This window comes from Nyctereutes procyonoides, unplaced genomic scaffold (assembly GCF_905146905.1).
Source record: "Nyctereutes procyonoides isolate TBG_1078 unplaced genomic scaffold, NYPRO_anot_genome, whole genome shotgun sequence".
NCBI lineage: Eukaryota > Metazoa > Chordata > Mammalia > Carnivora > Canidae > Nyctereutes > Nyctereutes procyonoides.
The window spans coordinates 39,661,829-39,684,103 of NW_026575142.1; the positions used below are offsets into that span (position 1 = coordinate 39,661,829).

The following is a 22,275-nucleotide window of genomic DNA, read 5'->3' on the forward strand; positions in this document are numbered from 1 at the left end:
AAGAGGTGAAAACTTTATGTCCACACAAAAAATGTGCCCACAGATATTCATAGCAGCTGTACTAATACGCAACCAAGATGTCCTTCAGCAGGTGGATGGGTCAATAAACTGGGGTCCACCCATACAATGAAATACCAGGCAGCCCTAGTAAGAAGTGAGCTATCAAGCCCAGAAAAAGCACAAAGGAACCTTAGATACATATTACTCCATGAAAGGAGCCAACCTGAAAGGGCCACGTGCTATGTGATTCCAACTCTAGGACAGTCCAGAAAAGGCAAAACTACAGAGATGGTAAAGAGAAAGATCAGTGGTCATCAGGGGTCAGTGTGAAGGAGGCATAAGAAGGCAGAGCATAGGACCTTAGTACACTGAAATGACTCTGGGTGACACCACTGTTCTGGAGTCACGTCACTAACTTTTGTCCACCCACAGAGCATATGATGTCAACAGGCAGCCCAAATGTGAATTACGGATGTCAGGTGACTGTAGGGTCAGTGCAAACTCAGCAATTTTGCTGTAAACCGAAGCCTGCGATAAAGGATGTCTATTAAAAACAAAAACAAAAACAAATACAGAATGAAGAGGACATTAGGAGGACGTGAAAGGAGGCTTTGGTTTGGAACAGGGCAGCCAGGTAGGCCTCCCGGGGCAGGTGGCATCTCAGGTCTTGGATGAGGAGTGGGCCGTGAAGGTACTGGAGGGGAGGCTGTGGGCCACACAGAGACTACAGCCCTATGGCCCTACATGGCAGCCACTGATGTTGTGTGTTTGCAAAATATCCACAAGTGACAGATTCGCCAGCCTATGATGATGAGGTTGATGATCACTACAGTAACAACAACCATCAGGCAGGAGCTTGTTCAAACTGCACAACCTTCCGAGCCATCCCTGTGATCCGTGTTCACGGCCACTCCCAGAGAGCCGTGCTCACCAACTGCTGATTCCATTCTGGTTCTCCTGATTTTTCTCTACCTTTAATTTGGGCCAGGGGTCATACAGGAAGCATGAACCACATCTCTCCTTACTTGCAACCGTGCAGCGATGTCCTCTGACTTGCAAACACAATCTGTGCTGGGCGTGTTCAGGCTTCCAGGAGCATCACCCTCCTGCCTGTGTTGGCTTAATTCCTGGGCTCTGCTCCCGAGGTCTTGCCGGGCACTCAGGATGCTCCACAGTGCCAGCCACTGCTCCTGTCCCAGGGACACGGGGCTCGCTCTGGCCTCAGGGCCTCCATGCCCACTCACCCTGCTTCCTGATGCACACCCCATCCACCCTCTACTGGCCTGGGGCTTTCTGCAGTGATGGGGTGGGGGGAGTGGGGACTTGCCTGCTGTCCTGTTGCTCTTAATGCCAGGCAGTATTAGCTCTAGCCTGGTGGCACCCACAGCAACAAAATAATGGCAAATGGTGGCTCCAGAGGCCAAAGTTCTTGTTCAAGTCCTGACTCTGCCTCTCCTCAGATGGTGAGGGCAACTGTGTGGGGGTCCTGGAACCCAGGTCCTATCTTTTCAGAGGATAAACCCACAGCTATTTCCCAGTGCAAAAGTGGCAAAGAGAGAGACAAAGAGACAGAGACAGAGAGAAAGAGAGATTTTAGCGATGTCAATCAAGACAGCAGAATGTATTTCTAAAAAACGGGGGCAGCCTGTGGAAAGCTGCAGAAGACTGGAGGCAATGTGCAAACCCCTGTGCTCGCTGGGAAAGGATAGCCAACAGGTCAAGGGCAGAGTGGGGAGGTCAGAGCAGAGCCAGACAGCCACTGCCTGGGTCGGCGGGGCAGAGAAGTGGATGACAGTCACGGCATGGGGTGGACACATGTGTTTCTCATTAGAGGTCATGGGTCCCCAGGGTGTTGTCAACTGGTTCTACAAGCCATGCTTTCTACACACACTCAGTCCCTCCCAGTGTGTGACTCGGTGGCACCCTTCCCTCTGCACCGCTGTAGGCATGCGGCAAATCCTGACAAGGACTTATCCAGTGGACACTGAGCCCAAACATCTGCTGTCTTCCCAGCTTGACTCGCCACTAGAAGTATCTCTGTCCCCAAATGGACATTCAGTCCCTCAAGACGGTGCCCCTTCATCTCCAGGTTCCAGGCTGGTCACACCCTGTTTGTGTTAGTCATATTAAAATGCTTGTATTGATTATTGATCACCTATCATGGCCCTGCCTTGGTTCCAAGAACTGGATGCCCTTATCATCATCAGTAAACCTCAGAACAGGGGCACCCGGGTGGCTCAGGGGTTGAGCACCCACCTTAGGCCCAAGACGTGATCCTGGAGACCTGGGATGGAGTCCCACATCGGGCTCCCTGCAGGGAGCCTGCTCCTCCCTCTGCCTGTGTCTCTGCTTCTCTCTCTGTGTCTCTCTTGATAAATAAATAAAATCTTAAAAAAAAATAACCCTCAGAACAGACTTGTCAGGTGGGATTTGGGGGAATAAAGAAATCGAACATGAACACCTCAAACGTCCATCCATGAGTAACCAGATAAAGCCAGCACAGCCCGCACTGGCCACGGGAAGGCTGGTGCACGTGGGTGGGTTGAGTGCATCACGCGGAGCCGGAGCAGCCAGACCAAACCCTCGTACTGGGTGAGTCGAGTCCTAAGAAACATGCAGAACACACAAAACTGTTATTCAGGAAGCAGAACGGGCTGCAGGCTGGGGTGGGCACCATAGGACCTACGGGTGGCACGGGTGTCCCCGGGGGCAGCAGGAGAGCCCACAATGGGGTTGTGGGCGCGCCGTGCACCTGCTGACCAGTCACCGTCCTCTGCGCTGGCTGTCCTAATGTTCTCTTGTGTAAACGGGGCCTCAGTGGAGCTTTTAGAGACACTACACACTGAGCTCCCAGTCAGTCGGAGAAGGACAATCATCATATCGCTTTCCTCATACGGGGAATATAAGAAATAGTGCAAAGGACCATAAGGGAAGGAAGGAAACTGAGTGGGAAAATCAGAGAAGGAGACACGCCCTGAGGGACTCTTAACTCTAGGAAATGATCACAGGGCTACAGAAGAGGAGGTGGGTGAGGAGATAGGGTACAGGCTGACAGGCACTGAGGGGGAGCACGTGATGGGATGAGTGCTGGGTGTTATACTGTATGTTGGCAAATTGAATTTAAATAAAATTTAAAAATTAAAAAAATAAAGATGCCAGTAAAGAAAGAAAAGGAAGAAAGCAAAAGAGAAAGAAAGAAAAAGAAAAAGGAAGGAAGGAAGGAAGGAAGGAAGGAAGGAAGGAAAGAAAGAAAGAAAGAAAGAAAGAAAGAAAGAAAGAAAGAAAGAAAGAGCATGCCCCTGCCCGGGTCACAGACCTGGAGATCACAGGGCAGCTCCCAGGCCTATGGAATTATTCATGCTCATTACCAACCCCACCTCCCCAAAATCCAGCAGTTGAAAAGTTTCTAAAGGAGTATGATGTATTTCATTAGCAAAGACAATCCCTGACAAGTTATATTGTTTTCTTCACAAGAGAAAACGTAAGAGAATGCCCCGGGGACCAGCTCTCTGTTACCTGTTGGTCAGCCAGCGGTGGCCGTTACCACAATGCTTCGAAGCTGCCTTTCTGTCAATACTCTGCGTGTGTCTCTGGCTCAAGCACAGTGAAAGGATGTAATGTCATTAGAAATACTGCTGAGGTGTCCACAAGAAATGCGTGGGACCCACCAGCTGTGAGCCAGGCTGAATTAGGGGGGCCAGCCACTATTTAAAATCTGAAATTTCTGTAGCCTTCCTTGATTAATTTTGGATTAAAAAATGCTTTCCACGTATGTTCTATGTCTCTCTGCCTGTCTGTCTCTCTTTCTGTTTTTTTTTTTTTTTTTTTTTTTTTTTTACTACTAACCCATATGATCCTGTAAGCTGATAACCACTGGAGCTGTGACAGACACATAAGCTCTCCAGAATTCTCAGGAGGAATCAGGACTTTCTGAGCAAGACTGTGCAGAAACACTAGCTACCCCCAACACAGGCACCCAAGTGATTGAAAGCCAGGTGTTGGACACCTAAGTTCTCCTTGTGCTGACAAGGTCCAATGTTGTCCAACCCATTAGACTCCAAGGACACAGACAGACAATGTCCCTGGGTGGGGACATGGGTGCATGGGGACAAGGCCCGTCATGTGTTCTGTGATCCAACGGGCATATCTCAGAATCAGGCTCTGACCCTTGCTAGACGGCAGCTGTAGGCAGGTTACATAATCTGTCTTATTCTCAGACTCTCTTACACAAACTGGGAATAAAAGCTCTTCTCAAAATGCAAGTACAATGAAATGCAGTAGTGAGGTATGCAATGAATCTGCATGCAAAAATTCCAGGCATACAGTAGGTGCTCATCAGTTATCTTCCCTCTTTATAATGGACCCATTTTCATGTTTTACTTAAAAGCATGAAACTGCATCACTGACACATACATTAACACAAATGTTCCTGTGGGAAAGCAGAATTCACCATGTGTTTGCTCCACAAGAACCAAACACGGACTACAGGTTGCAAGTAGGCCTTTTCAAAATGATGACACAGGGGGACCAGGGCACACGGAGGATTAGCAGAACTGCAGGTTCAGGTTCTTCCCCGCCCTCTGGTTTAGGAGCTGGAGAAAAGCAGTGGGTATGCTGGAAGAGAGAACAGCCAGGTCAACCGCGTTTGCGAGAAAGCATCCCCGTGCCCTGCACTGTCTGCTTGCCAGGAGCACAGGAACCCCGTATCAGAAGACCCGCCAAGCAAGTCAAAGTCTAAGGATGGTTTGCTTTTCCCACGAGAGAGAAAATATTACCAGAAGCTACTGTCTGGGCACGAGCTGAAAATTCAGGCTCTAAGGAGATGATTAACATGACAACAGAATAGGAAGCATGTGTGGATGGAGGGTAGGTTACGGCCCTGTGCACACTGGATGCTCTTGGTGGCTGGAGGGTGGGTAAGGCCCCGTGCACACTGGATGCCCGCGGTGGATGGAGGGTGGGTAAGGCCCTGTGCACACTGAATGTCCACGGTGGATGGAGGGTGGGTTACAAGCCTGTGCACACTGGATTCCTGCACTCAGCTGAACAGGAATTCCCCCACGAGCATCTAGATCGCATGATGGCACCAACAGCCAGACTTTTTGACACTGCCACGTCTGTTTTCCAAAATGTAAGAGTAAACCGTGAGTTACACTGATGGACGCTACAAGGTTCCCCACATGCGCACCGGGTCCACAGCAGCTGGGCTCAGCCTCTCCATCCCCTCACAGAGCCCACGGGGCTACACCTGTGACAAGGGGCAGATAAAAGGGCTGAAGCCAGAGAAAGCAGAAGTTGGCTGGGGCTGACTTTGAAACCGAGATCAAACAAAACTGACCCCTTGCAAATCTCTAAATTGAATCCATTTCATAGCACATGGGCTGACAATGAAATCTGAACTGTGAATAATTGCCAGAGGAGGGGATTAATTTGCAAAGGATACAACAGAACGTGATACCATCTCAAGATGTAACTAACCTTGTTCGGCCCTCCTGGTTGGAGAACGGATATTCTCTTCTGATCATGTTACTGACTCCATGGCACTTTGATTAAAGTCTCCTTATACAACCCGATTCACTGGTTGGTTTGTATGTGACCGAAGACTGCCTCTCAACAATTTAATTTTCGGTAGGCCTTAAGACATTTTTACATTTTTTTTTATTTTTTTATAAATTAATTTTTATTGGTGTTCAATTTACCAACATACAGAATAACACCCAGTGCTCATCCCGTCAAGTGTACCCCTCAGTGCCCGTCACCCATTCACCCCCACCCCCCACCCTCCTCCCCCTCCACCACCCCTAGTTCATTTCCCAGAGTTAGAAGTCTTTATGTTCTGTCTCCCTTTCTGATATTTCTCACACATTTCTTCTCCCTTCCCATATATTCCCTTTCGCTATTATTCATATTCCCCAAATGAATGAGAACATACACTGTTTGTCCTTCTCCGGTTACTGTGGCCAAGTTCAAAAAGGGTGTTGCCTGAGTTCTTCTCTGGGATTTTGATGGAATCTTGTCTCACATTTAGATCTTTCATCCATTTTGAGTTTATCTTTGTGTATGGTGCAAGAGAGTGGTCCAGTTTCATTCTTCTGCATGTGGATGTCCAATTTTCCCAGCACCATTTATTGAAGAGACTGTCTGTCTTCTAGTGGATCGTCTTTCCTCCTTTATCGTATATTAGTTGAGCATAAAGTTCAGGGTCCACTTCTGGGTTCTCTGTTCTGTTCCATTGATCTATATGTTTGTTTTTGTGCCAGTACCACACTGTCTTGATGAACACAGCTTTGTAGTACAACCTGAAATCTGGCATTGTGATGCCCCCAGATATGGTTTTCTTTTTTTAAAATTCCCCTGGCTGTTTGGGGTCTTTTCTGATTCCACACAAATCTTAAAATAATTTGTTCTAACTCTCTGAAGAAAGTCCATGGTATTTTGATAGGGATTGCATTATACGTGTAAATTGCCCTGGGTAACATTGACATTTTCACAATATTAATTCTGCCAATCCATGAGCATGGAATATTTTTCCATCTCTTTGTGTCTTCCTCAATTTCTTTCAGAAGTGTTCTGTAGTTTTTAGGGTATATTTTGAGAACCATTTGAATGGTAAATGGTTCTCCAACCTTTTATTTTCAGGTTGTAGGTGTCCTTCTGTCTAAAATGAGTCTCTTGTAGACAGCAAATAGATGGGTCCTGTTTTTTTATCCAGTCTGAAACTCTGCGCCTTTTGATGGGGTCATTAAGCCCATTCACGTTCAGAGTTACTTGAACTTCTTCTTAAAGGGGAGTTTTAAGAGTCCCCCTTAAAATTTCTTGCAGAGCTGGTTTGGAGGTCACATATTCTTTCAGTTCCTGCCTGTCTTGGAAGCTCTTTATCTCTCCTTCTATTTTGAATGAGAGCCTTGCTGGATAAAGTATTCTTGGTTGCATGTTCTTCTCATTTAGGACCCTGAATATATCCTGCCAGCCCTTTCTGGCCTGCCAGGTCTCTGTGGAGAGGTCTGCTGTTACCCTAATAGTCCTCCCCATGAAAGTCAGGGACTTCTTGTCTCTTGCTGCTTTAAGGATCTTCTCTTTGTCTTTGGAATTTGCAAGCTTCACTATTAGATGTCGAGGTGTTGAACGGTTTTTATTGATTTTAGGGGGGGATCTCTCTATTTCCTGGATCTGAATGCCTGTTTCCCTTCCCAGATTGGGAAAGTTTTCAGCTAGGATTTGTTCAAATACATATTCTGGCCCTCTGTCCCTTTCGGCGCCCTCGGGAACCCCAATTAAACGTAGGTTTTTCTTCCTTAGAGTGTCATTTATTTGCCTTAATCTGTCTTCATGGTCCCTTAATTGATTGTCTCTTTTTTCCTCAGTTTCCCTCTTTGCCATTAACTTGTCTTCTATGTCACTCACTCGTTCTTCCACCTCGTTAACCCTCGTCGTTAGGACTTCTAGTTTGGATTGCATCTCATTCAATTGATTTTTAATTTCTGCCTGATTGGATCTAAATTCTGCAGTCATGAAGTCTCGTGAGGCCTTAATGCTTTTTTCTAGAGCCACCAGTAGCTGTATAATGGTGCTTCTGAACTGGCTTTCTGACATTGAAGTGTAATCCAGATTTTGTAACTCCGTGGGAAAGAGGGCTGTTTCTGATTCTTTCTTTTGAAGTGAGGTTTTCCTTCTAGTCATTTTGCTCAGTGCAGAGTGGCCAAAAACAAGCTGTATTGGAACACGGGGGAGTATCACTGGTCCCTCTAGCTGGTCTTCTGGGGGAGGGGCCTGCTGTGCTGATTCTCAGGTGTTAGCACTTGGGGGAGCTGCTCTGCCCCTGCCTGCTGCAGGGCTCAGCGGGGGTTGTTTACCCCGTCGGGCCCCAGGAGGAACAGCCCCAGTGGCTATGGCAGCTCTGGAAGCCTGGATTCAGCCTCCGCAGGAACTACGGGGCTCGAGGCTCGAGGCTCTCCGTCCGCAGGGCCTGGAGGCTCCGGGGCGGGGCCGCTGATCTGCTCAGCTCGGGGCAGGAGCGTCCTCGCTGTCCTGGGCCCTCCCGGCCTCTGCCTGTCCCGGGGGAGGCCGGATCCTGGGCTGTGTCCCGGCGCCCTGTGCTCCGGGGCCTGCGCTGGTGGATTCGCGCTCCCGCCCCGCAGCTCCCTCCCTGGAGCCGCTCCCGAGCCCCTCCGAGCTGCTCCGGTCCCGCCGTGCGCGCTGCAGCCCTTAGGGATCTCGGAGCACTCCCCTGCGCTCGCAGGTGTCTGTCAGTGTCCCCGGGAGCCCGAGGGCATCCCCGCCCTCCTGGGTCCTGCTCCAACTCCCTGCGAGCCCCTTTCCGCCCGGGAAGGTTGGTGCAGCTCCTGCTCCTCCGGGACGGGGCTCTCCTGTCCTGGGGACACTCGCCCCGGCCTCAGCCCGGCTCCTCGCGGGGCCCCTCCCCCTCGGAGGCCTTTTGTTCCTTTATTTCTTTTTCCCCGTCTTCCTACCTTGATAGAAGCGCGGACTCTTCTCACTGTAGCATTCCAGCTGGTCTCTCTTTACATCTCAGGCCGAATTCGTAAATTTTCAGGATGGTTTGAAGGTTATCTAGGTAATTTGGTGGGGACAGGCGATTTGGGGACCCTGCTCTTCCGCCATCTTGCCCCTCCCCCCCCCATTTTTTCATTTAAATGGCAATCTGTGACACCATCAAATTCTTCTTACTAAAGTTCACATTTGAAGACATTAGTGCCCACATCAGTTCACACCTTGCGTGTTCCCTATACATCTAAAGGCGCAGACGTCCCAGGGACGCCGACCCTCCCTGTGAGGCTGAACCCATGGGTGCACCCATGGGACTCCACCCTGAGGTGAAGCAGGGGTGTTAAGTTTCTAAAGTCTAAATAGGGACAACTGGGTGACTCGGTGGTTGAGCGTCTTCCTTCAGCTTGGGGGGTGATCCCGGGGTCCTGGGATCAAGTCCCGCATCAGGCTCCCTGCATGGAGCCTGCTTCTGCTTCTCCCTCTACTTCTCTCTCTCTCTCTCTCTGTCTCTCTCATGAATAAATAAAATCTTAAAAAATAAGTTTAAAATAAATATAAGGAGTCCTTTCATTAGCCTACGTACATGTAAACTTTTACATGACCTAGTCTGTATTTAGAACAAAATTCAGAGAAAACAGTTGCCCCACAAAGTCCCCGCAGCCTCAGCAGCCTGGGGATTCAGTTATTTCAAGACTCTAGACTGGGGGTCATTTCAAATACGTGGGCATTAGCTATCTTCTAAAAATCTCATAAACTGAGAGGCTCTAGTTCTTCCTCTGGTAGAGGAAGATGTGACGCAGATATTACTCTTTCAGAGGGCTGACCACAGGGAACTTGAAAGTGTTAGGGATCAGTAAGCTCAATTTTATTAGAATGAGTAAGCTCCTAAGCTTCTCCCCAGTGGACAGTAGACTGGATTACTGGAGGCAGAGGTAGGAAATTACGATTGATATTAGACCCAAAAAAGTTTTTAGGTTGTAAATATAATTATGTTATGTACCAAAGCAATATTCGAAATTCAGAATAATGATACTAGATGGTGAAAGAAAGGCTAACTTATAGTATTGGCCCTCGTAAGGAACACACGATGACTTATGGTTCTGCATATGGCACCCTTACCCGGCAGGGCGCTTACATATTTAAATATTCACGATTTACTCTCCTAATACTGGCACATATACGTGCATGTTTCAGCTGGTCACGGAACTGAGTTGCAAAATAGCCTAGCTTCTCTTCTGGCTTATTATCCTGCAATCCATCATTCTTCATTTTATTACCTAATGATGACCTGCAATGGGAATAGTCAAAACTCCCCCAGCTTCAGTTAGAGATTAATCTCTGCAAATAAAACCAGGTTTTTGGCTCCTCTGGCTGCCACAGGGGGAATGCAGAGTCAAGATGTCAGCTATTCTGGGCAACTTCCTCATTTATGATACCTTATTAAGCACAAAGTCATCTCCCAGGTGTTGAGGAAAGACATCATAAACGCGTGGGCATAATCTATGCTTCCAAATGTTGCATAAACAACACTCTTGTGTTTTAAATCGTTTGCTCGAATGATATGTCTTTTTATCATCTGAAGTGCTTTCAAGTAAATCACCCAAAAAGCTCTAGTGTAAATAAAATATTTTCTCATTTTATCCCCATTTCATCCATGAGGCTTCTCTGAAGGTCAGTGTAACTCTATCTCCTGGTTCCTCAAGTTGATTTGAACCTGCTTACACTGCAACATGGGCAGTTTCTTTCTTTCTTTTTTTAAAGACTTTATTTATTCTAGAGAGACAGAGAGAGAGAGAGAAAGAACGTGCAGTGGAGAGGGGCAGAAGGAGAAAGAGAAGCAGACTCCCCTTATTGACTAGCTTGGTTCTGGATTTCAATTTTAAAAATGTTTAATATTTAATATAACAAATAATATAACAAATAACAAAGTAGAAATGGATTTTTCTTGTTTTATGGTAAATGCCAGCTTTTTATCCCTGAAAGTTTATATAGAATAAATGTGCTGCATCACTTTTTGAGAAGGATTCAAGTTGGAAAGAATACCCTTCCTCGGAAATCCTCATGTGCAATAGGTAATCCCGCTCTTGTCATAAACTAGATAACTAAAGAAGACATGTGTCCAACACACAGAGACACAATCGTGTACTTATGTTCACTCAACAACACATAACAAGCTAAGAGGTGGACAAATCCACTTAGTTCTTTGAACTGTACTCTATATAAATTATATCATATCCTGTCACCTAATATACTGCAATGTTTATTTAAAATTTGTTTAAAGACTCTGTCATTAGAGAAGTTACTCATATGGGTAGGCCTGGAAAAGTGCTCACTCGCAGGGGTCCTTTCCTGAGACTATGTGAATGTGAACAGCACTGGCATTATTCTCTTCCTTGCTGTGGAAGTATGTTCCCAGGAACCCAGGAGACATGGATCCATGTGGTGACTGTATGGCAAGTGCATGCTTTCCAAACTCAGAACTGTTTCTAGATAGGGAACGTGGGTGGCTCAGTGGTTGAGCCTCTGCCTTCGGCTCAGGTCATGATCTCAGGGTCCTGGGATTGAGTCCCGCATCAGGCTTCCCACAGAGAGCCCGTTTCTCCCTCTGCCTGTGTCTCTGCCTCTGTGTGTCTCTCACGAGTGGATAGATAGATAGATAGATAGGTAGATAAACAAACAAACAAACAAAATCTTAAAAAACCTGTTTCTTGATAGAGCTTTTTATAGTGTCTCCACCCTCTCTCTGGATACTGGAACTGTCTCCAGCATAGATGGAACTCATACCTAAAGCAAGGACTTTTTATCCATCTGCCCATCCATCCATTCATTTATCCATCCACCCATCCATTCATGTACCATCCATCATCCACCATCAATCCATCTATCTGTTTATCCATCCATCCATCTATCCATCCATCTGATTCCTTCCATGGGCCAGGAGCACTGTTGGGTGCTGGAGGTCCTGAAAGGATTCCTGAGAACCATGAACTTAAATGTGGCTTATCATAGTTGAGGGACAGATCCTGCTTTTTGTGTTAAGAGAGAAAACATACAATGTACTCAAGTGGAAATGTAAGGTCAATGGGATGACATGACCTTAAGGTCATCAAGGCAAATATTTTTCACAGACTCTGTGCACTAAAATAAATCACCAACTTTCTTAAACTATATTTCATTTTACATGTTTTTGCTCCAAATTTCTAATGTTTTAAGGGTTGAAGATACAATTATTCAATGACAGAAAATCGGGATGATTGGCTATATCACATCATTGCCTATTGAAGCTCTCTGCTATTTTAGAACCGTTTTAAAACTAAGGGCAGCCAGTCATTATAGCATCACTATAAACTCTGTGAGTAATAGCATGTGGACCTTTTTTAACTTTCTTAGTTTAATTTTTGTTTTAAAAGTGATAACTTTTGAACTATATTGACAACATATACCTTATTGGATATGTCCATTTATAATCAATTGACGGTAAGGAAAAGAAGAATCCTGCCTACATTTCTTGAGACTATGAATGTGCAAATGAGATACTTTTATTTAGTTTCCCTATAATTTCACAGAAATTATAGAAAAAATAATCTGAAATTAACAGTTTTCACGATTTTAAAATGGTGGATTTACTTGATTTAATGTCTTTAAAACATACGCTGTTTTTCCTTTAAAAAGTAAACTCTTAAGTAAGTGAAGAATATGTTCAAAAAAGGACAAAGGATGATGACTATTATTAGAGGAATCAAAATCAGTAAAAATGATTCCTACCTGGAAAAACAGGGGAATGGAGCATCAGTAGAACAGCAAATGTCTCCAGTTTGCTCAGCCCCCAGCTGCCCTCCTGCGCTCCACAAGCCACGCGTGGGCACGCCGGGAACACTGGGAACACTGGGAACACCGCCCCGCTCTGCCACCTCCTCTGGCTGCTGATCTCAGGCCTTCCAGCGATGGGCTGCACGTGAGGGAGGCGGAAGAACGAGTTCCTGCCCCGTCCCCCCCCCCCCCCCACCGCACTTCCTGCCTTGCCGCCCCACCTCCCATCTCCTTCCTGCTCCTGTCCACCTCTTCCCTGGGCAGCAGCGGCCTGTCCCAGGTTACCGTCACCTGAAGCACCAGCACAAGCCCCCTCAGAGTCCAGCACCAGCTGCCCCCCCCGCCCCCCCTGGGAGCTGAAGCCTCAGCAGGTAGCTGAATTGCAATAATCACAACTTCTTCGCTGGGTGCCCCCCCGCCCCAGGGGCAGTGGCCGCTTCCTCCTGCATTTGCTATCCTGTAAAGCTTCAGTGCTCTCTTCTTAATGTTTCAGTGGTTACCTGTTTAGTGCATTGCATTACTTCTCTCAAGTTGTGTGGTTTCTGTGTCCTAAGTGGACCATGACTGATACAGGCAACAGTGGAGAGCCAGGAAAGCACAGCAGGGAAGAGGCTAGGAAGTAGGTGTGGAGGAGGGGAAAAGCAGGCATTTTGAGATGTGTGGTCACGGAAAGTGACAGTTAAGAAGAAAATAACTGCCTTGCTCTGGCTGAACCTCAGGCAGGCAGGATCCTCTTATTCTCTGGACTGGGCTGGACTTGCTCTAGAATAGTCACTCCCTAGAAAAGCAGGCTTCAAGTATCCTTGTCCTTCAGAGGATCCTAGACGTGGATTATTCCCCAGAGGAAAGGACCACAGGAATCACATTCCTGCTTCCTCAAGGAGACCCGTTTGGCTGTCGCAGGCAGATGTTGCCGATGGAAGAAATCCTAGTCATGCTGGTTGTGGACATAAGGGCACCTTCTAATGATCGTTTCACCAAATATTCTACCAACCATGAGTGTCCATGTGAGGGCTGTCCTCGGTGGTGCTGGGGGAAGCGTCCTGATGAGGACTGCAGTGCTGACCACCATGCAGAATGGAAGCCTGCCATCTGTCCCCTCCCCACTGCTATCTGGCCTACATCATTTACTTATTTGTAAAATCTCTGCCAAATATTCTAACATTTACACTCCTTCAACTGGTTCCCCAGTATACAAACAAGTATGAGCATCCAGTGTGATCAGTGCAAACCACCGGGCAGAGAATCTGGACACGTGCGTCCTACACCTGTCTAAATCTACCTGGCTTGATGATACCGGCCATGTCACGGCACCCCCCTGAGGCTCAGGTTCATCATCTGGAAAATAAGGGGATTGGAACAAAACTATAGATTTTATAATTAAATTCCTCTAATAATCTCATTTTTGTTTACAATGAATGGTAAGCTAATAGAAAAATCTGTGGTCGCCTCAAGTATAAAAGATCACCAAAATGTTACCTTGATCAGGCTCTTGCTGGGCATGGAGCCTAACATGGGACTCAATCTCAGGATCCTGAGATCATGACCTGAGCCGAAGTCAAGAGTTGGATGCTTAACCTACTGAGCCACCCAGGTACCCTTTACTACATTTATTCTTAAGGAACTAGCAAAAACATACGTATTTATGCAGTGCTTTCCTCTGGTTTCCCACACTCACGTTTAAATTTCCTAATAACTACCAACTTTGGCTCTACTTCCTCTAAAACCTTAGTTTTTCTATTATTTTATTACATACCTCCCGAGACTCACATATTTCCAACCTGGTTATCCCATCACCAGCCTTCTCAGGTTGTGATGCTGCTCTTAAAAACTCAACTCTTCTGACCATTCTTGTGCTGGTTTTTCCCTTCTGCTCCTGCTTTATTTTACTGGCTCCAGAATATTTCTCAAAGTATGTTAGAAGTCTGGCAATATTTCAGACAGTTTCCTAGGATTTATTGGGTGCTGCAGAAAAACTCTCAATGACTAGAGTTTCCAGAGAATCCCTGGAGTCTGAGGTTGGGAATCAAACCTACGACAGTTCAAACCAGGGCTCTGGGTAAGTCTCCAACCAAGTGAGGGAATTCTTAAACACAGCAGAGCACTGTGGCATTTACAAGCTTTCCAACATTGTTGAAAGCAAAAGAATAATTCGATTTTAGGAGAAGTGATATGTATCCTATGCATTAAAGCTCTAATAAACACAATGCTTTATGTAAGAGGAGCTAAATTTCACACAGATTTTGTGCCAAGGGTAACTGACACACTTGCTATTCTTTGGGGGTGGAGGGAGCTAAAGTGATAATCCAAGTACAGAACTTGCATAAAATCCTTTAAGAAAATCTAATCCTGTCATATGCAATAGAATACATATCTAAAGGAACCTCATTAACAGTTTTGACTAATGGGAGTTTTTAAAAAGTTTGCCAGAAATCTTACCAGAAAAAAACATTTCTGAGTAAACTAAAAGCCTCAACAGAAAATTCAGGGGGTTTGGCATTAGTCATAGAAAGAAATCATATAAAATGAGTTATAAAATTAACTGCATAGTTATTTATACCTCAAAGAGGTATAGAGAAAATATAGTATTTTTTTGGTAAATTTGAAATACAAGTATTCACTGCAAGAAAAAATGTTGGCTTATGTTAACAAGAACTTGGGGATACAAAGATGAATAAAAGAAGGTTTCTTGAAGAGCTCACCACCTGATATAAAAAAAGCACATCTGTAGGGGCACCTGGGTGGCTCAGTTAGTGTAGCGTCTGCCCTTGGCTCAGGTCATGGTCCCAAGGTCCTGGGATTGAGTTCCTGCATTGGGCTTCCTGCTCAGCGGGGAGTCTGTTTCTCTCTCTTCTTCTGTGTCTCTCCCTCACTTGTGTTATCTCTCTCTCTCTCAAAATAAATAAATAAACTCTTTTTAAAAACCCCAAATCTGTAAATAAATAATTACATGATGAATCCATTTATATTTTAAGAGAAGCTCCTACTACACTATAAATGGGGAGACTAAGTTCTGAGAGGACTACATGAGGAGGAAGGGGGCATTGAGGCAGAAACCAAATGAGAAAATCATGACCCCTTACAGGAACGTTCAGAGATGATGGCATGAAAATTCATGTAAATGATCCTGCAGGTCCCTATAGGGCAGCAGTAGCCTGGTGATACTGGGAAGTAAAAGTGTTCTGTGGTTTGAAGTGCGGGTTCTCTCGAGTCACGTTACCTACGCACAAATCCCACTCTTTTAAGAATTATCTTGGGAGTCATCTGTAAAATTGGGATGATAAAGTGATCTTGGGCAATGATCTGTAAAATGTGTTAATAAAAGCACCTAGTGGAGATTCCCCAAATGTAAGTGTGAGGGGTGATACAGATCTTCTCTCCAGTGAAATTATCATTTAACTGCTAAAAATATTCTCTCTCTCTCTCTCTCTCTCTCTCTCTCTCTCTGTATTACCATTACTCTGAATCAAAAATTGCTCCAGTTTGATTTTACTGAAGAGAAGCAGCTATGCAGGAGCTTGTCCCTAACCCTCCAAAGGTGCTATACTTTAGTAGAGCAATTCATGCCCAAGGGTGTTGTACAAAATAAACAGACAAAAAGCACAATCAGCTAGCAGTTAGCACAGATTTACAGTGGTGTGATACCAACTGCCGCAGACCAGCACAGGTTCCTGGAAGACTGTGCATATGCTCTAGATTGCACCCTGCAGGAAGCAACATCAGAGGCTGCACGCTACATGGAGAACAGACTTTTCTGAACTAGTCCTGCCAAGTCACTAAACCAGCAAGTGAAAACAGAACAGCAACAAGCCCTGGAGCTGCAGAGTGTGGCCAGTATCTAGAATTGCTATACAGTATATTCTCTGTGATGCTCAATCATTAGCAGAAAATTGTGAGACATGCAAAGAAACAGAAAAGTGTGGCCCCTACACATGAAAAGAGACAGGCACAGAAACTGCTTCTAAGAGGACCCAGATGCTAGGTTTTATTGGCAAATACTTCAAAGCAACTATTATAAATATGTTCACGGCACCAAAGGGAACTACATCTAAAGAATTAAACTAGGTCTAATGAAGATGTCTTCCAAAATACAGAATAAGAGAAATAATCAAATAGAAATTATGGAGTTAAAAAGTACAATATTTCAAACAAAAACTTCACTACAGAAACTTAATAGCAGATTTGAGCTGCCAGCAAAGAATCAGTGGATTTGAAGATAACTGAGAAGGATGTTGCCATTTGAAGCAAACAGAGGAAAAAGCAAATTAAGGAAAATGAGGGGAGCCTCAGAGGAATGTAGTACAGTAACAAGCACATCAATATATTCATCATGGGAGTACCATGGGATGAACACTAAGATACTCGCACCTGTACACATCACGGTAAAAATGCAGAAAGACAAAGACAAAAAGAAAATCTTGAAACAGCCATACAAAAATCCCAACTCCTATGCACAATAAACTGCAAGAAGATAAACAGCAGACTTCTCCTGAGAAACGACAGAGGTCAAGAGGCAGTGGATGCCATATTCAAAGTGCAGGAAGGGGGAAAAAAAAACACTAACTAAACAATGACAAGAATAAAAACAAACTCTCATCCAGTGATCTCTATGCAGCCACCCAAATCCACATGAGACACTGCTTCATACTCGCCAGGACAGCTGTAAGAAAAGGATGGACAAGAGCTGACCAGAATGTGGAGAAATAAGAATCCTCATACGTTGTTGGGAGGATACAAAATGGGAAAGCTAATGTGTAAAACAGTCCAGAAATCCCTCAAAACATGAAACATAGAACTTCCATAGGATCCAGCAATTACACTTCTAGGTATAAACCCAAGAGAAAACTGTATGTCTACACGAGAACTTGTACACACATAGCAGTGTTATTGACAACAGCCAAAAAGAGTAGACAGTAATATCCACCAACAGCTGAAAGGATAAATAAAAATGTGGTATATATGTACAATGGATTATTATTTAGCAATAAAATAATGAAGTTTTGATACATGTTACAACATGGACATTATACTACAGGAAAGAAGCCAGTCACAAAAGACCACATGTTGCATGCTTCCTTTTATGAGAAATTGCCAGATTAGGCAAATCTATAGGGATAGAAGGTAAGGTTCATGAGGTCTAGGAATCATGGAGGTTGGGGGGATGGAGATTGTCAGGGGTTTCTTTCTGGGGTGATGAACAGTCTCAGATTAGGTGTAGAGAGGTTTGCACAACTCCAGAAATATACTACAAACCACCGAGTTACACATTTCCAAGGGGGGATATCTCTACAATGTATGAACTACATATCAAAAAACTGTCTTTTAAAAAAACAGTACCTATCTGTTAGTGTGGTCATTAGGCTAAGCAACATAACAGAAGGCTATTCGCCAAGTATGTGGCACAAAATCCTCGGTAAATTAGGGTCACTCCTTCTGCTACTGTCCTGGCCATCACTGTTTCCCGCACCGTCACCAGCAGTCATTCCTGAAAGGCACCTGCTTTGCGATACACCTTCACATGCCTGTGCTGGGTGATCACAACAAACCTGTGATGTCAATCAGGTAGAGACATAAGAATTACACACACTGCCATTTATTTATTTATTTATTTATTTATTTATTTATTTATTTATTTGCCTTTTAAAAAAATAACCTTACTTAGTGAAATAAGAAATATTTTGAGTCAAGATACTTGGTGGCAGTATCAGGACTACTTTAGAGGTCTTTCTAGAGTTAACAGATGATGCAATAGAAAGTTCTGTGACCTTGACAGATGTTAGCAGTCTTTCCTGGGGCATCCTATTCCTCCTCCAGCAGGCATCACACCCCAATTCTACAGTGAAGATTCAGCTTGGACAAAACTACTCCAAAACCCTCCATGGGTGCTGCCATGGGTGCCTGCAAGGCAGGATGACACACCCTCTCTGCAATTCTTGGCACCCAGTTGTGTCCCACTTCATCACTACAGTGACACTGCCTGTTCCCTGTCTCTCTCACCAGGCAACACAGATCTGAAGCTCATTCATTATTCAAGAGAACCTCAGGAAAACACTCATTTTAGTTTCTCAGGAATATTTATTTCCTATAAATAAGACCATCAGCTATTCTGATGTTCTTCAAATCCATTGTTAGAGCAAAGTGCTCCCAAACACAAAAGCAGAGAACCAGTGGAGAAAACTAACAATCAGATTGGAAACTGCATTGTCTCACAATTGTCAACCATGTTCTCTAGCTGAAGACATTAAACTCTTCACTAAGCAATATATTTTAACTTACAGGTGATAGTCTCATACTGTAGGTGAGATCAGGAGAAGAGAATATAGATTTTCTTCCCTCCCTACCAAAGATGTTTTCAAAATGTTCTATCCACGAAGATCTACAAAAGGATGTGAGGGACAAGTGGGTAAACCAAAGAGAATTCTGCTGATACCTGACTGTCGGTGGATAGCTGGGTCAATCATAAACACTGAAAAAAGCTTAACTGAGATCTACCTGGGATTTAATTAGATCTAAAAAAACAAGAACAATAAGAAAAACAAACGAAAAAAAGAGTCCTCCTCTAATGTGAAAATATGCCATTTTTCTTCATACTTTAAGAGAGTGGAAAGATGAGCCATGAGGTAGCCATCAATCAAGAAGGAAATAACAGACTTGGCAGCTACTTGAGGGAGGATCCCATTCAAAATTTTGTATTATCTAGCTAATGACAGAGGACTTCTTACCATCCTTTTTGCTCCTTTAAAAATGCCTTTGATTTGTCCTATCATATGGCAAATGCCCTTGAACCTCACTCGTAAGTCTAGTTGAGGTCACGTCTGTAATGATCATCTACAAAATATCAGTGAAGTTAAGTTTAGTGTACTTGGAAGATTAATGGTGGAAACATACAGGTTTCTATTCCAGGGACCAAGATATTAAATTCCAAGGTTCATTATCCAGAGGAGCCTTTTTTTCCTGCTTTTTTTTCACTTCTTTATCTTACATGCAGTTGTCACTTACAACTTGTGCCGTTAACTTCTATGGAGATCAAAGAGAATCAGAAATCTCAAGCTCCTGCCAGCCAGCTCTGCTCATGGGATGGACTCCAGAGCATGGCTCAGCCATCGGGAGAGCCTTGGCTCACAGGACTCAGGTGTCAGTGAGCCTGCACCCCCGCTGGGTTAATAGGAAGCACCTTGCCCAATCTCCACAAATAAATCCAAAAATATGAGCTCTGAAGTCATGGCACACCTCCCTACCACACAGATGGCTGCCATTTCCGGTCTCAGCCTTCGTTAAAGAAAGCCAAGGAAGAGATCTCTTCCTTTAGTGCATTATATGACGAGTTCTTGCCTTCTAATTAAGGAAGATCTGTTTTTCTTGGGAAAACATGGAAGAAATCAGCCCACTGCCTTCAATCATAAAAATTATACCAAAAAAATCACCACTTTATCCTTGTCCAATCCCTTTTGTAGCCATTCTCAAATCAAAAGCTCTTTACAAATTAGGGTAGACATGGAATCAGCGCGTTCCAGATTCCCCTGAAAAGCAGGTGTTCACAGTTCTTGAAAATGTTTAGCAGGATTTAGCATTTGCATGTATGTAGAATTTGAAGGGACTGGTTACAAGTAAGTGCCCCTTCAGCATCCAGTAGCCGCACACGCATATACAAAATCTTTATAAGATGCAGAGTCTGAGTTCCCTCTTTCTAAAGAGAGAAAGAAATTTAAGAGAGACTTAAAGCATTTTCTAGAAATGTAATAAATGCTCAAAAACCTGTTTGCCAAACCTTTAATATGGTCAAGACCTTCAAAGGTTTTGGGCACCCTTTTCACCCAGCTACTGAAGTCATTATCTTGTGCATCTGTGCATGACTGATTAATGTACTCCAGACCCTAAGCATCCATTAAGTTTTTCTTCCTTCCCTAACAATATGGAATTATTTAAGAAAATTAAAAGACAAGGCATTAAGATTTCAGCTTGGGGCATTTTCTCAACGGGGCCAGCTGCTCCTTCCTGAAGGGTCCCGACAAAGGGACCACCAGAAGCATTCAAGTGATGTTCGGTGTCTAAATCAGATACTAAGAAAATGAAGAAGGTACCACAGAATCATCGGTCTGGTAAGAACTGCATCACCCGGACCTGGATTCATCACCGCATTTGGAATGAACGCCCTAATCTGTAAGCACATGATCCTCAACAGAATGGCGGGGGTAAAGTGCTTCCAGGCATCTGATCAAATAATCCACCCAGTCAGTCAGCTTAGTACTGTTGTTCTATTCAGAATGAAGACATCTCTGTAGCACTAGCAATGGACCAGAAAGTTACAGTGGAACCATCCCACGAAGTTCCTGTCTTCAGATCTGGTCATAAGGTCTAATTTTCATGCTGGCATGCTCTTCCAAGATTCTTGTAAAACAACAATAACAGAAGCGTGGGCACATGCACTACTGCCAAATGGGCCAAAGAAGGCCGCACAACATATTTTAGACAGTACTACTTGGCAAATTTCTCCTGCTTTTACAGACTGAAGAAATTTGTCCTGCAATAATGGAGGAATCAACTAAAATCTCTCAAGGGAAAGCTCATTCACACCCCACTGACCCTGCCCTTCACACCCCACTGACCCTGACACCTCACTACAGGTGGCAGGAGCTGTACTCACCAAACCTTTGCATGTTGAGAGGGCCACCGTGGAATTTTTGTGGGATCGTAAAGAGCCTTGATAAAAACAGAAATCCTCAGGCGAGAAGGCATGCACAGATTTAGTGCCTCCCTTCCCCAGTGTCTGCACAATAAATCCAGGAGCCACCAGGTTGCTGGAAGCTCTCAGCTCCATGTGGAAATCATGCCTGAAACCCTTCAGTCGGAGATGGAGAGGCTCCACTCCAAGCTGGGCAAGTGCCCTCTTCTGCCTCCGAGGGTGCGTGATCTCATGGGACAAGAAGTCTCCATTGTGGTCAACTTCATAGGGAGATACCAGGTCATATTCTGAAAGACAAAGAGAAGGTGTGGCTGAGTAAGATCAGAATTCTGAAAAGAATTGGGGAGTCTTAGAATATAATAAATTACATCATTCAGATGCCAGTCTCGGAATATCATCCATTGCCAAATGATAGGAGGAAATTTCAGCATGGAGTCCACTTCAAATCCATGCTCTAGGATGTGCACAATCAGAGTCAGAAGGGAAAGCCTTCAAAGTGGACTTTAGTGAAGTGTCCGCTGCCCCTGATGTGCTATTCCCAATCCAACAAAATCTGATGCTCCAAAGGAATAAGTGATCACAGATCAAAGAAAACAGAAAATGGGCTTTTAGGATTACATTTCACAAATTTTACTTTGCACTCATGATAAGATAATATGTAATCAGTTATGGTTCTAATTATTCTTTTAATTGTCTTTTTGTTTTTTTATAGAAATCTTCATTGAGCTGACAAGAAATTTTAGCTTGAAGATGTCAAGGATTTCTCAGAAAGCAGTTAAAAAGACAACTATGATGGGCATTCTTTGCTTCTTCCTATTTTAATATTTAATTGTTAAGTCAAGGAATCCTAAAATCATATGCAGACATATCCCAAATGCTAACATGTGGGAATGCTCCTGTGTGGTCTGCTCCCCCGACTCCCACCACTTACCTGCTCATAGGTCTGAATTCCTGACACTCTGTCAGAGTTTACCACCCAGCATCTTCCCCCAAGCACACCATGGTCTTCTGCTCACCCCAATTCACAGTATGCTAGCCTAACACACATTCAAATAACTCATTTTTTGAAATGTCAAGAAGCCTCCAAGGGGCTGTCAGATTTCAGGGCACCCACACAGGCCTGCAGAGTGTCAGCAGCTGACCAGGACAGTTTTACCTCCAGTGTACACCTGAGTTCTCTCCTTCTCTGTGGAAAGCATAGAAGGAAGCTATGTAGCTCCTTTTGTTACCAATCTGTGCAATCAGGAGGCTGTTAGGGGCTCTTAGGACCCTTTTCA

At 44.5% G+C, this 22,275-nt stretch overlaps 1 protein-coding gene across 1 annotated transcript in view; it reads right to left on the reverse strand.

The window, feature by feature from the left end:
- The window catches only part of ADAMTS16 (ADAM metallopeptidase with thrombospondin type 1 motif 16), a 153,119-nt gene that overhangs the window by 125,336 nt on the left and 5,508 nt on the right, over window positions 1–22,275 (reverse strand). Inside the window, exon 3 of the mRNA XM_055307756.1 lies at window positions 20,960–21,285. Within this exon, the coding sequence (XP_055163731.1) occupies window positions 20,960–21,285 (326 nt within the window). The remainder of the gene's footprint in view (window positions 1–20,959; window positions 21,286–22,275) is intronic.